The 21,853-nt window shown below is 35.1% G+C and overlaps 2 protein-coding genes, 1 long non-coding RNA gene and 1 pseudogene across 3 annotated transcripts; 2 read left to right on the top strand and 2 right to left on the bottom strand.

The window, feature by feature from the left end:
• Nucleotides 1-1,094: 1,094 nt before the first annotated feature.
• On the bottom strand, nt 1,095-3,149 carry LOC103827904. The gene is made up of 2 exons (XR_625176.3): nt 1,955-3,149; nt 1,095-1,874 (listed from the first exon to the last, which is right to left on the bottom strand). It is a non-coding gene; the product is annotated as an uncharacterized LOC103827904 (long non-coding RNA).
• Nucleotides 3,150-4,959: 1,810 nt separating this feature from the next.
• On the top strand, nt 4,960-6,514 carry LOC103827920 (uncharacterized acetyltransferase At3g50280-like). Its single transcript, XM_009103485.3, has one exon. The coding sequence runs from the start codon at nt 5,089-5,091 to the stop codon at nt 6,436-6,438; it is 1,350 nt and encodes a 449-aa protein (XP_009101733.1). The 5' UTR covers nt 4,960-5,088; the 3' UTR covers nt 6,439-6,514.
• A 229-nt stretch (nt 6,515-6,743) lies between these two features.
• LOC103828508 lies at nt 6,744-12,293 on the top strand (annotated as a pseudogene).
• Nucleotides 12,294-12,966: 673 nt separating this feature from the next.
• Nucleotides 12,967-15,257, bottom strand: LOC103827932 (mitogen-activated protein kinase kinase kinase 18-like). The gene has a single exon (XM_009103496.3). The coding sequence runs from the start codon at nt 14,161-14,163 to the stop codon at nt 13,144-13,146; it is 1,020 nt and encodes a 339-aa protein (XP_009101744.1). The 5' UTR covers nt 14,164-15,257; the 3' UTR covers nt 12,967-13,143.
• Between the last annotated feature and the right edge of the window lie 6,596 nt (nt 15,258-21,853).

Below are 21,853 nucleotides of genomic sequence, written 5' to 3'. Positions count from 1 at the left end.
AACATTATTAATTTATAGAGGTTTTACTGTATATATATATATATATATATATATAAAAGTTCTCTTTGAAAAAACATTTTATTTATAAATACTTAATATTCATTCATGAGATTTAAATGATCATTAATTATGTTTGCTAATGATTATTACTTACTAGTGGTGTGTCCGCGCTACGCGCGGGGCGGTTGCTTATTGTTTTTATAAATATTTTGTTTATGTTGTACAATTGTTTATTATGGAGATTAGTATTTTGTGTTTTAATACTTCATGAAATTAGCAGCCAACATTTTGTCATCCATGTTGATGATGAGCTAGTTGTGGTTTGAGTAGTGGATATATATTTAATTTAGAGAACATAAATATACTATTAAGTATCATTTGGATAACACATAATATTTACTGCATTTTAAATTTTATTTTGAAATTACATGAAACTAAAACGTTTCAAATGAAATATACGAACATTATGTGAATTTTACACTGAATTTGTTTAGGATGATCAAACATGATGAATGCTATTATTGTATCTAGGGATATGTCCACTCTTTCGACAGAAATTAATCAATTATTTAAGTTTTACATTTCACAAATGTTTAATATGGATTTTTTAAAAAACAATTATCAATCAATTACTCTTATATGAACTCTTTTTATTTATTGTCATGCATTAGCATCATGTTTATTTGATTAAGGAAAACATAACTTAAGTTATATATTTATATTTTTAAATAAATAAATGGCAGTATGTTTTAGATAGTTAAATGGAAAAAATAACTTTAGATTAGCACTTTACACTATTATATTTTTCTATTTCTAGAGTTTCTCACTATTCACGCAAATATATTTTTATATTTTTATTGCTTGTTTCTGACATTTTGGAAAGCTTTTTTTTAGTTATGTATTATTTTTGGTGATGGTTTTCAATAATTCTTATTAGTTTTTCTTTGCCTTATTTTATACCTAAGAAAAAGAAAAATCGATGAGTTAAACTATTTTAATTTTAATTTTTGTTCACTTTGGTTTCATGCAACACAAAAAAAAACATTATGGTAAATTAATTCATCTATTCTTTGTTGTTATGAATTTATCTAATCTTTTCTTAAAATTTATGTATTCAGTGTCATATTATGTATGTTTTGGATTTATTATGAAATTTCGATAATTTTATTATTATATTTTTTTTGTCTCTAAAACTATTTTTTAATTTTTATTTTGATTATATATCAATCATTTATTGAAATTTCGTTATCTTTTATTCATTTTTCAAAACTTGATTTTAGTGATTAAAAGGGAAAGTTATGTCAGCTTAAATTCATATATATTTTAGTTGTCTTGAGTTTGATAAAAAAAATTAAATAATATTATAATGAATTTTCATCTTTTTGTTTTTCTTTGTGAAAAGTATGTATTGTACGTAGAGGGTTATCTGTTAAGTAATTAACAAATTTACAATAACTTGCAAACCATCTTAAACTATGGTTAGCAATAGTAGAGAAGAGTATCATAACTTTGGAATAGCTTAACCCTGAGACTGGAATACAAAAGGCACATAACATGATACTTGGATTGAGAAGCAAATCCTAAGAGATGAAGTCGTACATAACATGAAAAGACACTAAAATGAGGAGATTAAAAATCACTTGGCAGATTAACATGTGGAGAAACAGAGAATAAACAATATTGAATAATAAATCTATGTGGTTTGAGATTATTGTGCTGCACATGCAAACACATCCTCTTATGAATCATGAAACCATATGAATCAAGTATGCCTCAACTCTCTTGTCCTGCAAAGGTAATTACTAAAGCTCTAACCTTGATGCAGCCGTGATGGTAAGTGTGGTATTAAATAGATTATCGTAAATTTTTGGAGACTGCACATAGATTGAATAATATTATGTTTGGAAGATTCAAGACTGAGAAGAAAATGAAATATATATGCAACGGAAATTACCTGACAGAGAGCACAAATGTCTTCAGTTCTGGATTGGTAAAACCGATTAATATTATAAGTTCATATGACCACCACTATAGACTGAAACACATGAAAATATTTTATAACAAAACAACGTGGTGGCATCGAGAATCTAAAAGGCACATTGAAAAGAGAAATACCAAACCATAGTGCTAGAAAGAAGAGCACATCAGAAGAACTCTCCAACACCATTAAATATCTCCACCATAGAAGGGAGCACTTGTCTCAAAACATGAAGAGGAGAACCACATGATAGATCCAAGAACGGCACAAAGCCAGCTTGACAAACCCTTAGCCAAGGCTCCTCCGAGAAAACCAATCCCTAATTTGTAAACCAGAAGCCTACATAGAGGAACGTGGAGACATAACACAAATTTAGAGGTAATGAGGAGAGGTCTGATCATTCTCTGGTTTCAGAAGTAGCGAGCGAGGGGCTGTAGAACAGGATAAGAGAAGAGTCCATGGATGAGCCATACAACATATCTGCCGGATTGAGGTTTAAATTTTTACAAAAGAAAAATCAAAAATTAAAAATTTTAAAAATAGTTTCAAAAAATATTTGTTAATTACAAAAAGAAAATTTGAAAAACATATAATCTAAAACTATTAATTTTATATATATATATATATATATTTTTTTTTTAATTATTATTAAATAAAACATTTTGGTCATTTTTATCCGTGTGATCTACTTTTGTGACAAAAACTTAAAAATGATCTATTTAGGATAATTGTCCATAAAATTATAATTTCTAAAATAACTATAAAATAAAAAACAGTTTTTGATTGATTAATTTTCAACCATTGATTGCATTTAATCCAATGGTTACAAATCAATTTTAGTCAATCCTCATCATTTCTCCTTATTGGTCTATCTATCAACATTAGGATTAGAATTTCTGGCCATTGATTGTTTTTGATCTTGTGGCCTAAGATCAATCTTCTCTTTACGATACTTTTTTTTATCAACTCTCTTTTACGATACTAAAATCACAGTCTTCTCTTCTCCTTCGCTAGAGAGTCATGTCTCCACTCTGGTCTTATCCTTTGGTTCATCCTCCCCGAAGCTTTGTCATTCACAACAGCGAGCATACCAAGAGTCGCAAAGAACCCTAACCGTCGCACAAACAAACCTTCCCGACGGTATCAGCATCTGTGCGCTGCTGACGCTTCCCCTCTCTCTCTCTCTCTCTCTCTCTCTCTCTCTCTCTCTCTCTCTCTCTCTCTCTCTCTCTCTCTCTCTCTCTCTCTCTCTCTCTCTCTCTCTCTCTCTCTCTCTCTCTCTCTCTCTCTCTCTCTCTCTCTCTCTCTCTCTCTCTCTCTCTCTCTCTCTGTTGAGTAGCTTCCGTGAGTTGTGTGGTTTTGATTTCCTGTTAGATTTGTTTTTTTTTTAAGATGTCCTAGCAAAGAAACAGATTCAGTCTCTCCAGATCCTTTCTCTTCAAGAGATTCAGAGATGGCGAGTGACAAACAGAGATGGCAGAGCAGCACCGGTGGCAAGGTGGAAGGCATAGGAGCTACATGTACGAGCGTTAGTGGCAAAGCGGAGCACCGGAGGAGACATAGGAAAAAGCTGACGGCGGTGCCCCGAACTTCTCTCCGCTTAGACAGAGGAAAGGAAAACAGTGTTGGCAGATCCCGAGCTTCTCTCTTCTGCGTCTCCGGTCATGCTCTCCGACGCTGCCAGTGCTCACCTCACCGGATTTGATGGAGAAGACAACACCATGCGGCTGAGAAGAATAGATCTATGGGTTTTTTTTAGTTTTTTCTTTTAATTTTGATTTAGATCATTGTAATTTAATTTTAATTCATGAATCAATTTTAGTTGACAAAGAAGAAACAAAAAAGGAGAAGAATCCAGAGTTCGAAACAAAAGGGAAAAGGAGAGCTCCACCTACTCGACACGTGGCGTAAAAAGGAGATAGGAGAGGTGAAGTGGCGTTCTAAGGAGTCTTTCCCTTCTACTTTATTAATATAGATAAGTAATCAAACCAATCTAATTACCGAAGAACACACAAACAAATGAAAATGTATACATTTAAAATTATATTCAATACAAACAAGAAATTATGGTTTAGTTAGGATGAATAAATACAAATCAGTATTCCTAGAAAACAACTAAATCAATCAGATTTTTATACCCATATTTATATGTTAAGATAACAACATAACAATATTTATAAAATAATTTACTTATTTTCATAATTTTTTACTATACCGATATAAATTTATAAAAATAAAATACTAATTCATTATTATAATTCTTTATTTTATAAATATTTATTTGTGCATGAGCACGAAAAAATCACCTAGTATACTCTTATAAAAATAAAAGAAAAATTAATATATCAATTTCCATTATATATAGTAAAATTAGATAATTTATAATATGAATATAAAATTTGTATGTCATTTAAGAATTTAGATTTAAATATAAAAATTAGCATTAATATCCAAATTTGTGGAATATATATATAATCCTGCACAGTCACAAGGGGACTCACTCCTAGCACCATATATTTTAGATACAAACCAAGAAGAATTAAGAATATAATCTTTTGTATTATTTAACATATAAAATACATTCAAAAATTAGGAATATATAATTTATGTACACATAAAACTGTCCTGAAAAAGATTGAGCCCTGCCCCTCAAGGGCGGGAATAGAATCTAGCTGTACATATATTTTACAAACAAATCTATATGGACAAGTTTCTAGATGCTACCTTTCAAAAAAAAGTATTTAGATGCTAGAATTTAAATGGCGAGTTTTAATGGGAAAATATTTATATATCAAAACCGTATAGACAAGTTTTGATGGACAATGACTAAGCATTACAACTTCTAGTATGGTTATAGAAAAAGAAGGTGCAATGATTAAGAAATCCAAATCACTTAAATCCTTACAATCTTAGGATAGGATTTGTTGCCAATTGGTGTGTGGGTGCGTGCTATTTAGATAGGCCGAGTTTTACTTTTTTTTTTAAACGTTTTCACTTTTCACCTAGAAGAAAGTTAAATATGAACATATTTCACCCCTGGGTGCGTGCTAGTATATAGAGAGAGACCGAGTTATACTTTTCCTTCACAGCTTCACACCAGATACTAAAAAATGGCAGGAGTAGTAGTCCTGATCTCCTCAACCATTGTTCGACCCGTAAACACCATCCCATCGGGTCACACTAAGATCCATCTTACTCCATTTGATCTCACTAATCTTCATATCGACTATCCTCAAAGAGGTCTTCTCTTTCCCAAACCCAATCCTGACTTCCACCTCATCTCTCGACTAAAGGCTTCTCTCTCTCTAGCCTTGGAGATATATTTCCCTTTCGCGGGTCGTCTTGCAAAAGTTGAGAATCTTGAGGACAACACGGTGTCGTTTTTCGTAGACTGCGATGGCTCTGGAGCTAGGTTTCACCACGCCGAAGCTAAAACTATCTCCGTGAGTGACCTTCTTCAACCTGATGGTTCTGTTCCTGATATCATGAAGCAGTTCTTTCCCGCTGACGATTTCAAGAACTGTGATGGAGTTACAGAGCCCTTGCTTGTCATACAAGTCACCGAGATGAAAGACGGCTTCTTTGTCGGATACTGTTACAACCACTTGGTGGCAGACGGTGTTTCCATGTGGGGTTTCATCAACACTTGGTCCAAGATTTGCTCGAGTGGTTCAAGCTCAGGACATAAGCCTCTTGTTCTCAAAAGATGGTTCCTCGAGGGGATCGATTACCCTATCCATATCCCTGTTTCAGAGGCAGAGAGGGCACCACCAAGCCGTGAGCTTTCTTCCGTGCCAGTTACTAAAGATAGGGTTTTTCACTTCACAAAGAAGAATATTTCAGATCTCAAATCTAAAGCCAACAGCGAGGTTGGCTCAAGTGACATAACCATCTCTTCTCTTCAAGCGGTTACGGCTCATATGTGGCGATCAATCATCAGATACAGTGGTCTAAGCGGAGAAGGAGAGACGCATTGCAAAGTAGTAGTGGACGTGAGGAGGAGGGTAGACCCTCCGCTTGAGAAAGATTGTTTTGGTAATATGATCTATATTCAACCAGCCATAGCCACCGTGGAAGAGCTGCTTGATCGTGGCTTGGGTTGGGGTGCCTTGCAAATAAATAAATTAGTGAACTCGCAAACGAGTGAAAACTGTAAAAAGTTTGCAGAGGATTGGGTTAGAAATGTAAAGAACCTAAAAACAGGTGTTGGGAGTAGAATGGTTGGTGATTCTGTACTTGTCGGAAGCTCTCCCCGGTTCGAGGTGTACATCAACGATTTCGGTTGGGGTAAACCGGTTGCAGTTCGAGCTGGACCGGGCAATAATATCAATGGCAAACTTGTACTTTTTCCGGGAATCGATGAAGGAAGTATTGATGTTCAAACAACACTATGGTCTGATGTTCTAGTGAATCTACTAGCCGATGTTGAATTCTTAGAGCATGTGACTACTATGGTCTGATAGCGAATCTTTTATGCGACCCTACAGTCTGATGTATGATTGGTTTCGTGAAGAAATAAAAAAGTTGAATTCGACATACTTTTTCTCAATGTTTTTAAAACCGAACCGGATACCGATTCGGTAAAGCTACTGGTTAAGTGGTCGGACCGGTTCGACCGGTCGAACCGGATTTTTTATTTTAAAATAAATAAATCTAAATAATCATATATTTACACTATATAGACCTAAAATGTAGTTCTACATATAATATGGTCTATGTTCTTCTTTTTTAATTAGATAATAAACAATAACCATAAGTTTAGTTATATATAAAAGTGAATACTATATCAACTAAAATTGATTAAAAAAAATGAATGATCATTTAAATTATATATTTATTTATTTTTACAACTAAGAGTCTTAAATTTTATTAATATAGAAAAATGAGAATAAAATATGAGAGTCAAAAAAAGATTTTTTAAAAAAATCTTAAAAAAAAGAATAAAGAGAAAACTAATTAAATAGTAAAAATTAAAAATGAATTATGAAATATTATATTTTAATAAAAATTGAAAATACATCAATTATATGTTGATTTCTATTGAACCGGGTTTTAAAGTTGAACCGGGTCACCGGTTTTTTTCAAATTCGGATTTTAAACTGAACCGGACTCGGCTTCTTTAACGAGTCACGGTCGGCCCGGTTCGACCGGCCGGTCCGGTCCGGTTTTCAAAACCTTGAGAACAAGGTTTTGGAGAGATCCAACTCGGAGTTTGGCGACCAATGATCATATAGAAACCGCATGTAACGCTTGATACATTACCATCGTCATTAAGATTGAGCTGAGACGTGAGATGTCACCATAGACGCACATATTGGCAAAGTAGGTTTATAATATACTAATACAAACTATTAATGCCTAAAATTTGAACATATTAACTGGTTAGCATTAAGTAGCCTTTCAATAATTGAGATTATGTAGATAGACTTTGTTTAACGTAAACGCACATGTTGAAAGCGACAAAAACGATTGATTTGAAATGTACTAGGGAATCTCCTAGGCGACATATCGTCTGATATATGATTGCCTGATTGGTTTCGTGAAGTAATAAAATAGTTGAACGCGACATACTTTTTCTCCAAATGCATTCTAGTGATCTACAAGCACTGAAGCACATAAAACATCAACACATTATAAACCAGAAACGAACATATGATAGATAGCAAGATTTTGGAGAGACCCAACTTGGAGTTCGGCAACCAACGATCATACAGAAACTGCATGGCTTGAACATTTCACTACAGTATTCAGGCCACCTTAGGACATTATCATTGGACGTCTCTCAGAAATATTGCACCATATATATTAATATTTGTAAAAACTATCTCTTTAAAACTCGAGAGACACATACCAATATCTCTTACCAATGGCGTCACTGACCTGTGGAAGTAAAATGTCACCAAAGCGCCGAAGAAACAACAACAATCTCCATTTTTACAACAAGACACGTCACAAACTAGAAAAAATTAGAAGTACAAAACAAATCAGACGAGTGAAATAGAGACCCCTTTATACAATGAAAATACCAATTATACATGTTGGGGATATACTAATACAAATTGTAATACCTAAATTTTGATTATTATTTTTAGCTGGTTAGCACTAAACAGCCATTCAGTAATTGCTCGTTTATGTAGATAGAATTTGTCTAATGTAAGACACAAATGTTGAAAGCGAACAAATAGTTATGAAAGACCATAAAAGCATTTGCACAAAAAAAAGGGACAATTCTCTTAAATAGTTACTAGATATTGACCCGCGCGATCTCAATTTATTTTATTAACGTTGAAATCTTGTTTTATAAAAAGTTATATATTTATAAAAATTAACTATATCTAGTTTTAAAATAATCAAATAATTTAAAGTTAATATTTACAAACCAAAGTACCTTAAAAACAAATTACCAGAATTCTTTTTTTTTTCTAAAATTTAAAAATTGTCTGAATTATTCAATTTTTTTCCATAAACTCGAAATGTTCTAAGATTTTATTTGAAAATGTAATTTCTGACTTTTAACCCGAATTAACCAAAGAAACATAATCAAACTGTAAATAATGAGATCCAAAATTATCTTAGATATTAGCCGGTTCCTAACTTTGTTACCCAAACCAAACCGAAAATAGAAAAAAAAAATCAAATTTTCTCAATAACGCTTATGTGTCTCTCTGATAAATGATCATAAATTTTTATAACTAAAGAACCGAAGAACAAAAGAATAGAAATAAAACCGAAACTGAAGGGTGGTAAATCGTTTACACTATTAAAGGGAACTGATTTGGTTGGTTTTAACTAATGGTTAGTGATTTTCTTAAATACAGTTCGGTTGTTAATGGAAAGGAATATTATTTAGTATAATAGATAGATGCTTCACGGTTAATGCTATGTTTTAAATGATATGTTTTAATTTAATGACATTCTATAAAGGTCCATTTTAAAATATCACACATGAAAGAAGTCATGACTTCTCTTTTAATATAGTAGATTTTTAAGTTTTTGTCACAAAAATAGTTTTAAAGGAGAAAAATAATTAAAATAACCCATTTTTATTTTTTGAAATTTGAAACCATATCCTCAACAACCCTTCAACTCTAAATTTTAGTATAGATTAGTTAATTCTAAAGTATAAATGCATTTTTACCTTTAAATAAAAAAAATTGGTCATTTTTTTCTTTGAAAGCTATTTTTATGAAAAAAAAACTAAAATGATATTCTAGAGAATTTCTCAAAAAAAGAGACCAGTTGTGAAATTATTATAAATATATTGAAACTTGTAGGTTGAAATATTTTCTTGTAAGAAGACTAATGATGTTGCTTACAGCTTGTATATATATATATATATATCAACACATTTTGACTTCAGACTGGAGACAAAAAATGGCAGATGTGACTGTAGTTTCCTCAATCATTGTTCAACCTGAAAACAGCAACCGCTCGGGTGGGGAAAAGATCCATCTAACTCCATTTGATCTCAATCTTCTACAGATAGACTATACTCAAAGAGGTCTTCTTTTTCCCAAACCCGACCCGGGAACCCGTTTCATCTCTCGGTTAAAAACCTCTCTTTCTTCTGCCCTAGATGTTTACTTCCCATTCGCTGGTCTCTTGGCAAAGTGGACCATCAAGAAGACAAGACTTTGTCATTTCACATCGACTGCAACGGCTCTGGTGCCAGATTTATTCACGCCACAGCTGATTCTGTCTCGGTGAGTGATCTTCTTCAACCTGATGGCTCAGTTCCAGAAATTTTCAAGCTTTTCTTCCCCATGAACCGTGTCAAAAACATCAATGGCGTCTCGGAAGCCTTGCTTGCATTAGAAGTCACTGAGATTAAGGACGGAGTCTTCATTAGTTTCGCTTACAACCACATGGTCGCTGATGGAGTTTCGATCTGGAACTTCTTCAGAACATGGTCCAGGATTTGCAAGAACGGTCAGAGGGAGAATCTTGATCGCCCTATCGTCCTCAGACAATGGTTCCTGGACGGGATAGATTTTCCGATCCGCATCCCCCCGTTTCTGAGACAGAGATAAAGATGACGTTAAGTGGTGAAACGTTGGCAAAAGAGAGAGTGTTTCATTTCATGAAGGAAAATATTAGGGATAAGTATTCGACATCGGAATTCTAGGAGACATTAAATAATATATAAATAGTTAGTGCTAATCTACTAATTGTCAATCTAATATATTAAAACAGAAGTACAAAAATGAAATAACCTTAAGATTTACAAAGTATTTACAAAAGAATGCCACTGAATTAATTAATAAAAATATTTTTAAGAATTTTTGTTTTTTCCTAGTTATTACTATTTTCCTAAATTGATTATTAGCTAAAAACGTCAACAGTAATTTAAGGAAATCAATTTCCTAAAACAACTATAACTAAATAGGACTCAGTTACAATAATTCAATAAAAATAATTTATCATTAATCATATACGAAATCTAATTTCTCTCACTTTACATTTCCTGAAACAATTATAATTTGCTAGCTTACATTTTACTGATCTTAATTTATACCATACATATTTTATTTTGGCATCCACATAGATTATAATATCTGTTGTATTTTTTTGTCGATATATCTGATGTATCTCTACGGTTACTATTCTTATTTTTATTCTCTTATATAAACCAAACTATAACTATCCTTAGTGTAATCACTTTTCTTAGCTAAAATATATGTAGATTTTGAAAAAAAAACCGTTTTATCAACCTAAGATCACGCTATTACTCAATATCACACCAAAAAGTACGCATATAATAACTTTAAGATCGATATTCCAAACTACATAATATCTAACTTATTATCTTTCCTAAATCTCAATTATATTTCAAGATTTATCCTTTAGCTAAAATAATCTAGGTATACTTAATAGACAGCTAATAAGGTTTTGCCCATCCCCTATATACTAAAAGAGAAGCATTACAATATTAAAGTGCTTCTTAAAAATCTCCAAAAAAATATGTTGGTACACAAACATATATTATATACTTCTTATCAAAAAACCATAAAATTAATTAACAATTTATAGTTATTTTTTTTCTTTCCTTAAATAAAAGACACAGCATTACCAAAAATGAATAAACATATATATTTGACAATTATTTATTTTAATAATAAATATTTGATAGCATTATGCATATCCTCCATTATTTTAAGTCATATTATTGAAATAAATTAAACAATCATATTAAATATATAATAAAAATTATGTTTTTGTGAAGAATAATTTAAATATTTTATTCTAATAAAATACAAATGATCTTAAAACCATATGATTGGATCATGAAAATGATCTATTCTATTAAAATTTAAGTACAAAATAATACTTGCCTAATTTTAAGTGGTGTGTTACATAGTTTTATTCATTTTAAGACTAATTATAACCATTTTATTTATTGTCTCTCATTACTAATCCGGCTTCATTTACTACAGTGTACAAAATAGAACTTACCTATCTTTAACTTTTTTATTACATCTTTTAAATTCTATTTTTCATGCTTCCTAATTACTTCATTAATTATATTTACCATAATAATTCAACAACATTTATTTTAAGTGTTAACCAAAATAATTTCATAAGTTTGAATGAAATTGTTTCATTCATGACAAGAATTCAACCGACCCGTTTGGGTACGGATCATTTTTTTGGTATCGAATTTTTAGGTTTAAAATTAAACTTTGTTTGAAAATCATAAATTTTTGGACGGGATTCGGACTCGGATCCTTCTAGGTCCGGATAGCTTTGTAGAAACCTAAAATATCCATATAACTTATATGTTTCAAAATGTCATTAAATAATTTATATAAAAAAAAAAAATTAATATCCGCACGAGTGTGCGGGTCAAGCTCTAGTTGGTTTTAAATTAGAAATTCATAATAAACACAAATCTAACATGGTATCAGAGCCCAGATCGTAAATAATAAACCCCTAATTAATATAACCATATCCAACCGGCTATAAATGTCGTAATTGACTCGCTCGACCGAGTATAAATTTCGTAATCTCCGAATGAGATTTCATTGTTTTCACCTTCTTGTTTCACTTGTAAGACTCATCAATTTCACAAAAAGCTTCTTGGTAGAGAAAGTCTCAGGGTGAAAGACAACGAGAACATACGGATCGAGATAGTTTACGAAATTTTACATGGAGAAGGTTAGACTTGTAGAGACTAGAGACAGTGTGATCAGAGCCAGGGATCATATCATATTCATAGTTCTAAGTCAAATACACAATCAGTTTCTATATAACATACACATTGAACTTAACTTTGAACTGTGAACCCCCCCCCCCCCCCCCCCCCCCCCCCCCCAAAAAAAAACATGCAAAAGTTAAAACAAACGTACTCGAATAAAAATTTGAGTATGAACAAGAAGAAGGTCATCATCAACCTCATTGATAGTTAATTTGCAGACCTTATTACTATTCGCTTGTCACCAGTTTACAAAGCCCAAACCTGCTTGGTTCATGCTCACTAGTTCATAGTCAGAAACTTCCTGGTACCGCACAGCACACAAGAAGACACGAAGATGTAAGAATCTTGTCTTAGTATCTTGTGACAACAAGTCCATACTCAGCGTTGAATTTCGGATTCCCTACTGTTTAACTCCATCTTATTGCTCGCATTCCATAAGATCTAGTCGTAAGGTTTGATGACTAATTACATTGAGATTTTGACTATGATATACTCCGTTCCTAAATGATCTATGTTTTAGAAAAATATTTTGTTTCTAAAAGATCCATATTTTACATTTTCAATGTATGGAATAATGGCAAATTGTAAACTTCAAAAACATTAATTGTGTTTATTGAATTTTGATTGGTTAAAAGTCATAGGAAATAGCTAAACACAGAAAATAATACATTTATTATCAAAATTTTAAGTGTTTTCTTAATAAGTGTGAAAATTTTAAAGCATAGATCATTTAGGAACATAGGGAGTATGTATTAACGAGCTCTTTGATTTCTTGACTTAATTCTTGATAGAATAGTAACAAAAAACATCAATGATACGTTAAGACTACAATGAATTGTTCATATTAACAAACACATTACATGTTAATAAATTGAATAAGAATCGTTGAATTTGGATCCAACTAGGTGTAACAAAAATAACCTAGCCTTTGTCAACAAGTCTATTTTCCCCTGTTTCTCTATCACTCCCGTCACCGTACGGTGACCCAGCCTTGTGCGATGGACCAATTAGGGATCGATTCACTAACCAGGCTCTCAAATCTCTCCACCGGAGAATCCAACGGCTGATATTGCATGACTGATTCCGACGCGATAGGTTCCCAATCGGAAAATTCAAACGGGCATCTCGGCGACGTTGATACTTTTTCTTTCACCTCCACAAATAAGTCTTCCCGTTGACCATTGTCTTCACAATCGACGGCTACGAAAGGATGGTTTAAAAGCATCTCGGCCGTCCATCTTTCCTCGGGATCTTTAACGAAACACTTCGACAAGAAGTCTTTTCCTTCTTCCGACAAGTCCTCTGGAACCTTCGGCAACTCGTCCCCGACACCGATTCGTATCAAAAGCGACATGAAGTTCAACCCTTCTTCAACACTCCACGCCGTTTTTCCGCTAGACATCTCCACTACGGCGCATCCTAACGCCCACACGTCAGCAGCTGTTCCGTACACGTTATCGTTAACGGATTCAGGCGCCATATATAACGGCGTCCCTCTGATCTCCACGCCTTCTCTTGACACCGTTAAATCTCTCGCCAAACCGAAATCCGCAATCTTAACGGCGCCGTCGTCGAATAACAGAATATTCCCGAGTTTTATATCGCAGTGAGCGAACCCTCTCGAGTGGATGTGACGTAATCCTCTGAGCAAGGATCCTGTGTGGCGGCGCACGGTGGATTCCGGTAAACCCTCGCCGTTTAGTTTCATTAGTTGCGTCGCTAAGCTTCCTCTCCAAGCATACTCCAATAGCAAGTTATGCAACTTCTCTCCTTTCTCAACCGTTTGATCCTCGCCGTAACAGCGTACGATCTCAGGGCAGTCTCCGAGTGAATCCAACACCGACTTCTCGTTTACGAGGGAGGTGGCGCCGTAAGAGTCCGCCGATTTCACTGCCATAAGAGGCGGGAAACCGCCGGAATCTGACGGCGTCGCTAGGCTGACAGTTGAAAACGTTCCGTATCCAATTGTTTCTCCACGAACCCACTCCATTGAAGCGAATCTCTGAGACTCTTGGGAAGAACAAAGTATATGAGTTTTTTTATAGGGTTTCTGAGAGAAGTGTCACCCAAGGTTTCCTTTTATAGAGATACGAACTTTGGATTAGGGTTAAAAGTTTCCTTTTTCTTTAGGATGCAAGAATGGAAAAATGCGATATTGGAGCTCTTGTAACTGGTAAGATACAGAGCATGTACGTAGCTTGTGACGGTTGATTTTGTGCCATATGGCGCAACTTCCTATCTATATATACATGAATATTTTATATTAAGCGTAGTTATAAAGCGTAGTTAATGCACGTGATGAGAGAAGTGATTTGATATTTCCTAGTTGGCCTGATGAAAATGAAATAAATAACGAAGTATTTAATAACATTCGGAAAATAAATATTCATGGAGAAGCCTCGGAACTATTGAAATGGCGTGAATAGGCCTAGGTATTTTAACATGGACCCAAAAATCTGAACCGGAACAAAAATTTACAAGTATTTTTTTGGTCTAAATTTTTTTATCCGAATAGACTTGAAACCGAAAGGAACCGACCCGAATAGATCCAGACCCGAAAGGAACCGACCCGATTCGATAAGAACCGATTTGTATCCGACTTAAAAACATGTATATCTAAAACTATGATGTTTTTGTGTTCTATTTTATATATGTTATTTTATGATTTAGTTGAAATATTTTTTGCTAACAATATTTGCTATTATTTTATAACATTTTTTAAGTAATATGAAGCTTTAAAATGCAAAATTTAGAGTTTAAAAATGTTTTATTTTAATTATTAATAGTTTCATTTAAGTTATTTTGTAAAAAAATTTAGATATATATGACAAATATCAACTAAATTTGATGGAATTGAGTATGTCAAGTCTTTTTTAGATCTTTAATCACTACAAGAAAACATCGGCATACTGAGGGAAAAAATCGTCGGTATGTCGTCGGAATAACGCTATCCGAGGACATACCGACGAAAAAAGTCCTCGGAAATATCTCATCGGAAATTCATATTTCCTCGGAATTCCGTCGGAAATTTCCGACGGAATTCCGAGGAAACTCCGAGGACACAAAGTTCGTCGGAAGGTTCCTCGGAATATACCGAGGGAATTCCGATGGTCCAATCCTAGGAAGTTTCGACGAAATATTCCTCGGAATGTTTATCGGAAAATTCTGAGGAAAATATGTTCCTCGGAAAATTCCGAGGAACGCCTCTCCCTCGGAAAATTCCGAGGAACATCGATCCCTCGGAAAATTCCGAGGGATCGCATTCCCTCGGAAAATTCCGAGGAACTCATGTCCCTCGGAATTTTCCGAGGAACAGGATTCCCTCGGAATTTCGAAAAAAAAAAATTTTTAAAAGTTTATTTTTTTTAAAAAAATTAAAATTTTTTAAATTTAAATTCAAAAATTTAAAATTAAAATTAAAATTGAATAAAACATAAAACATTAAAACATAGTAGATAATATTCAAAGTTAAATAAAACATTCCGAGTTTTTGGTAAAAAAAAAAAAAAACTACGGGTCTTGAATGTTCGGGAACACCTCGTTCGGGTACATCCTCTTCATCATCTCCATCATCTGCTCGTTCAGCCTCTTCTGGGTTTTGAGCTGCCATCTGGGTCTCCAACGCAGATATCCGATCATCCTTGTCCTTCAGCTGAGCCGTAAGAACTTCTGGATCAACATATGGCGGTGGTGCAGAAGAAGGAGCAGCCGACCGGGAGCGACGACCCAAACCGACCAAACGTCCCTTCTTCTTTGGAACCGACTGAAAAATAAATAACCAAATTTAGATAATATAAATTGATGATAAAATAAAAATCAAGAAATAAATAAATTGAACTTTAAAAAAAAAAACTTACTGATTCAACGATTTCGTTGATTCGAACCTGGGACAAGTTAGTCGAAGCCGTCGAATCGTCATCATCGGTTTGAAGCTGAGACACTTCGTCATACACCTGAGTTTGGACCAGGTCGACCACGTCCCTCACAAGACCATCATCAATCTGGCCGGTCTTCTTGTTGGTATACGCCCTTTTCATTAGGGCGAGATCATCAACCGGCTCGCCCTCATTTTCTTCCGCCTTGAAAAAAAATAAATTAAACAAACATTATAAATTTGAAAAAATGCACAAAAAATAAAATTCTGAAACTTAAATAATTGAAGAAAAAGCGGTTGAACTTACCATGCGATCCGCGAGAGTGGCAATAGATTGGGCACCCAAGTTATGCTTGTAGATGCCCTTCCCTTTACGGTCGCTCCTGCAGTTGTTGGAGTTGGTGGAAGAAGTTTCTTTCGTCTCTTCCTTATCCAGACCGTCTCGTTCATCAACTTTGAGACCTTTTAATTTTAAAAAAAAAGTTTAATAATTTAAAAAATAGTTTAATAAATTAAAAATTGTTAATAAATTAAAAACTACCTTGTTTACTTCCCACTTCTTCTTCCACTCGTACATCTGCTTCCCATAGTTGTCCATAACTTTATGGACAAAATGGTGATAGATAGAGAGCGTATCATCGGAATTCCAGTTGAATTCTTGCTGAAATAATTTAAAAATAGTTTTTAAACACAAAAATATAAATAGTTTAATAATTACAAAAAAAGTTTTAATAAATAAAAAATAGTTTAATAATTAAAAAAATAGTTTTAATAATATTTAAAATGTTTGATAAATATAGAAAATAGTTTAATAATCACAAAAAAAAGTTTTAATAAATAAAAAATAGTTTAATAATTAAAAAAATAGTTTTAATAATATTTAAAATGTTTAATAAATATAAAAAATAGTTTAATACTCACAAAAAAATAGTTTTAATAAATAAAAAATATAAGTAAAAAATTTGAATACTTACCGCAAACTGACGAAACCACAGATGCTGCTTCTCGGGAGGGAAGTGAGTGAAAGTCGGATGTCCCTTGTCGAGGGCCGAGTACATCATACGGTTGATCCATGCGCTGATCCCGTTCCCGGATCGGTTGAACCTAATAAAAAGAACAAATTATTAATAATCAATCAAATTTTAAGGAAAAAAATAAAAGTTTGATTACCATGTTTGACCATGTCCATGTGGATACTTAGTGAGATAGGGAAGACCGGTTTAAAACCCCTAGTTCCTCGGAATTTCCTCGGAATTTTCCGAGGGAATTCCGAGGAAAAACCTATCTTCGTCGGAATTTCCTCGGAAAATTCCGAGGAAATTCCGAGGAAAAGGAATGTATAATCAAATCCCTAAATCGACAAGATCTATTCCGAGGAAATTCCGAGGAAAACCTATCTGCCCTCGGAATTTCCTCGGTATTTATATTTAAAAAAAAAAAAAAAAAGGTCGACGCTAGTCTGTTTCCGAGTCGTCATCACCAGATGAATCTGAATCTGGATCTTGGTGAAACTCTCCAATCACTGGTTCATCCTCTACGTGAACGGCGGCTTCCTCTCCGAAGACGGTTAAATCGACTACAAGGCCAACTCCACCTAAATCTTCTGCTGCATTTAAGTTGCCGGATGTGCTTGGTTGTAGTGGGTCTTCCAGCTCAGAACTTCCCTGAACTCGGCCTCTCGGGTTGAGTCTTGTAACAGTAACCCATGGATCATCTCTGTTCCTTACCCGGGGGTACTTGATATAACAAACCTGATCGGCCTGAGAAGCAAGAATGAAAGGATCATAATATTGCAGCTTCCGTCTCGAATTTACTGATGTAACACCAAATGCATCTGTTCTCACACCTCGATCTGGAGTGTTGTCGTGCCAATCACAATAGAAAACAGTACAGCGCAATCCAACCATGCCCAAATACTTGATTTCCAAAATCTCATGTATGTGTCCGTAGTATACATCATCTCCTGATGCAGAACAAACACCAGCATCATAAGTCGTACTCGAACGTCTCCTCTTCTGAGTTGTGAATGCATATCCTCGAGTACAAAATCTCGGATATGACTTCACAACAAAGTTTGGTCCAACGACCATCTCGCGTATCCAATCGTCAAATGTTTCACCTCTGGCCAAACCAGCACTCACATAAGTAAACATCCATCCACCAAATTCTCTCTGCTTCATTTCTTCTAGTTCGTCCTCTGTGGCGTATCTATATTCGAACCGCTTTTCTGCCATGAAAATCCTCTCATATTGAAGAACATCTTCGCAGTTGGTGAGTAAATATGTTTGCAAATGACTGCGCTCCTGATCAGTAAGTCGACGGTCCTTTGGTTTTCCGCTAAGTCGTCCAACGTCTGTGAAAATGTCTGGAACCTTCCAATGGTATGTTGCCCGTTCGCCTCTATCATCATGCCGAGCAGGTCTTCTGTTTTTGGTCTGGACTTCTGCTGGAAAGTAGTACTCGGCAAAGTTTGAAGTTTCTTCATTGATCATCTGTGCGACTATAGAACCTTCCACCCTACTTAAATTTTTCACCATCTTCTTCAAATGGAACATATACCGCTCATACAGATACATCCATCTATACTGCACAGGACCAACAAGTTCCAATTCTCTTACCAGGTGAATAACAAGATGCTCCATAACATCAAAAAATGAGGGAGGAAATATCTTCTCAAGGTTGCACTGAATCACGGCTATGTTAGCCTTCAAATTTTCAATACCTTCAAGAGTCACTGATCTTATGCATAAATCGCGGAAGAAACCACTTATCCCTGCAATTGCTTCATGAACATTTCGTGGTAATAGTTCCTTGAAGGCAAACAGAAGGAGGCGCTGCATCATTACATGGCAATCATGGCTTTTCAAGCCAGTAAACTTTTCTTCCTTTCTGTCGATACAGTTATGCAAATTAGATGCGTAACCGTCTGGAAATTCCACATCGTTTGAAATCCAATCAAAGAACGCATCCTTTTCCGCTGCATCAAGTCGGTATATGGGAAAAGGAGCCCTACCATTCTCATCAACATGAAGTTCTGAACGAGCACATATATCGACTAAATCCAGTCTTGACTTCAAATTATCCTTTGTTTTACCTTAAACATTAAGGATCGTGTTCATGAGATTGTCAAAAAAGTTCTTCTCAATATGCATGACATCTAAATTATGCCTTAGTAGATGATCCTCCCAGTATGGCAGATCCCAGAAAATACTTTTTTTTGTGCCAGTTATGTAGGTTTCCAACACCATCTACCGGAAAACGCTCATGTCCACCAACGTCTGGTGTCCTTTCTGCACCAAAATCTCTAAGTTGTGTCTTCAAATCTTTTCCACGAATTTCCGGAGGTGGACTGTCAAACACCCTCTTGTTCTTCGTAAACAAATTCCTACTTCTACGATATGGATGATCTGGTGGTAGAAATCTCCTGTGACAGTCAAACCAACATGTTTTCCTTCTGTGTTTTAGTTGGAAAGCATCAGTGTTATCTTGACAATATGGACATGATAGCCTTCCATGCGTTGTCCATCCAGATAACATACCATATGCTGGAAAATCACTTATTGTCCACATTAGTACTGCCCGCATTTGAAAGTTTTCTTTATACGAAACATCGTATGTTTCAGCACCTTGAGCCCATAGTTGTTGCAACTCATATATAAGTGGCTGAAGAAACACATCAAGTGATCTCTTAGGATGCTCTGGTCCGGGAACGAGAATCGAGAGAAACAAAAACTCTCGTCGCAAGCACAAGTTTGGGGGTAGGTTGTATGGTGTAAGAATGACTGGCCATAGAGAATACTGTCTTCCACTCTTGCCAAACGGACTGAAACCATCAGTACATAATCCAAGGTAGACATTTCTTCTCTCATACGCAAAGTCGGGATACTTTGATTGGAAATGCTTCCACGCTTTTGCATCTGAAGGATGTCTGATCTCACCATCTGTTGAGTGCTCCGCATGCCATCTCATTGGTTGCGCTGTGCGTTCAGACAGATACAGCCTCTGCAACCTTTCCGTCAAAGGCAAATACCACATCCTTTTATATGGCACTAGAACTCTTCCACTCGTATCTTTATAACGAGGCTTCCCACAAAATTTGCATGAAACCCGCTGTTCATCCGCCCTCCAATAAATCATGCAGTTGTCTCTGCATACATCTATTACCTGATACGATAAACCAAGACCAGCTACGAGTTTCTGAACCTCGTAGTATGAGCCAGGAGCTACATTATCTTCGGGTAGAATACCTTTTACATAATCAGCAATCGCATCCACACAGTCTTCAGCCAAATTATAATCCGTCTTAATGCCCATCAATCTTGTAGCAGATGATAAAGCTGAATGACCATCTCTACAACCTTCGTACAATGGTTGCTTTCCAGCATCCAACATATCATAAAATCTCCTAGCTTCGGCATTGGGTAAATCTTCCCCTCTAAAATGATCATTTACCATCTGCTCGGTACCTACACCATAATCTACATCCGTTCTAATTGGTTCTTCTAATCTAACCGCTGGCTGAGGTTCGCTAGTACTACCATGTTCATAATCAGTTTCCCCATGATGATACCAAATTTTGTAACTTCGTGTAAACCCACTCAAATATAGATGAGTCCAAACATCCCACTCTTTAATAACCTTTTTATTTTTACAATTAGAGCAAGGACATCTTAACATACCTGTTTTTGCTTCCGGTTGTCGGTGAACTAACCCCATGAATTCGGTTATACCTCGTTGGTATTCTTCCGTAAGCAATCTCGTGTTCGGATCCAAATGAGGTCGATCGATCCAAGAACGAAAATAATTTGAAGAATACATGTTTTTTATGAATCAAATTCGTGTGTAAAGAGAGTGAGAGGAAGGATGAAGATATGGAGTGAATGAAGAGGAAGAGGGGTGCTTGTATTTATAGTTGAAATCCTGCCGACAGACCGAGGAAATTCCGACGGAATTCCGATGCCAACGGCTATTTCGTCGGAATTTCCTCGGAATTTTTAAAATCCCCCAACGGCTCTCCAACGGCTCTCTAACGTCTATAATATTTCCTCGGAATTCATCGGTTTTTTCCGAAGAATACAATTTTCCTCGGTATTCCATAAGAATATTCCGACGGAATGAAATTTCCTCGGAATTCCGTCGGTATATTCCGAGGAAATTCCAAGGAAACCAAATTTTGTGTTTCCTCGGAATTTGCTCGGAAATTCCTCGGTATATTCCGAGGAATTCATTTTCCGTCGGAACGTCCGTCAGAATACCGCTGTTTTCTTGTAGTGAATACCTGAACCCGATATGAAACTGAAAAATTACGGGTATTTTAATTATAAACCCGAACCAACCCGGACCCGAAAAAACTGACAGGAACCCGAACCAAAATTTTCTAAGTACCTATTGGGTCTAAATATTTAAGACCCGAAAAATCCGAACCCGAAAAGAACCAGCCCGAACCCGACCCAAAGACCCGAACGCCCAAGCCTAGGCGTGAATACAGAAGATATCAACAAATAAACATGGAGAATGATTGCAAGGAGCTGATAATGGCATTGAACCGGAGAAAGGATCAACTAAGAGGTTTTCTTTCAGAAGATGAGATGTAGAGTTGGCTGCAGTTTGAGAAGATGACAGAGATATCGTTCTTGGGTGAAGTTTTCAATCATCAGATCACTCATTGGTGTCGGGGACGAGTTTAAATATGATTGTACAAGTACTTCACCTAATGTTCCCAATGAGTATTTATACCCCGTCCTCTCAAAACTTTTGCTAGTAAGAAATCAAGAAATTGCACTAATCGCCATAACTGCTTCCAAAA

This window comes from Brassica rapa, chromosome A01 (genome assembly GCF_000309985.2).
Source record: "Brassica rapa cultivar Chiifu-401-42 chromosome A01, CAAS_Brap_v3.01, whole genome shotgun sequence".
Classification (NCBI taxonomy): Eukaryota; Viridiplantae; Streptophyta; class Magnoliopsida; order Brassicales; family Brassicaceae; genus Brassica; species Brassica rapa.
Note: the sequence above shows the minus strand (reverse complement) of the source record. Positions and strands in the feature narration are given on the sequence as shown.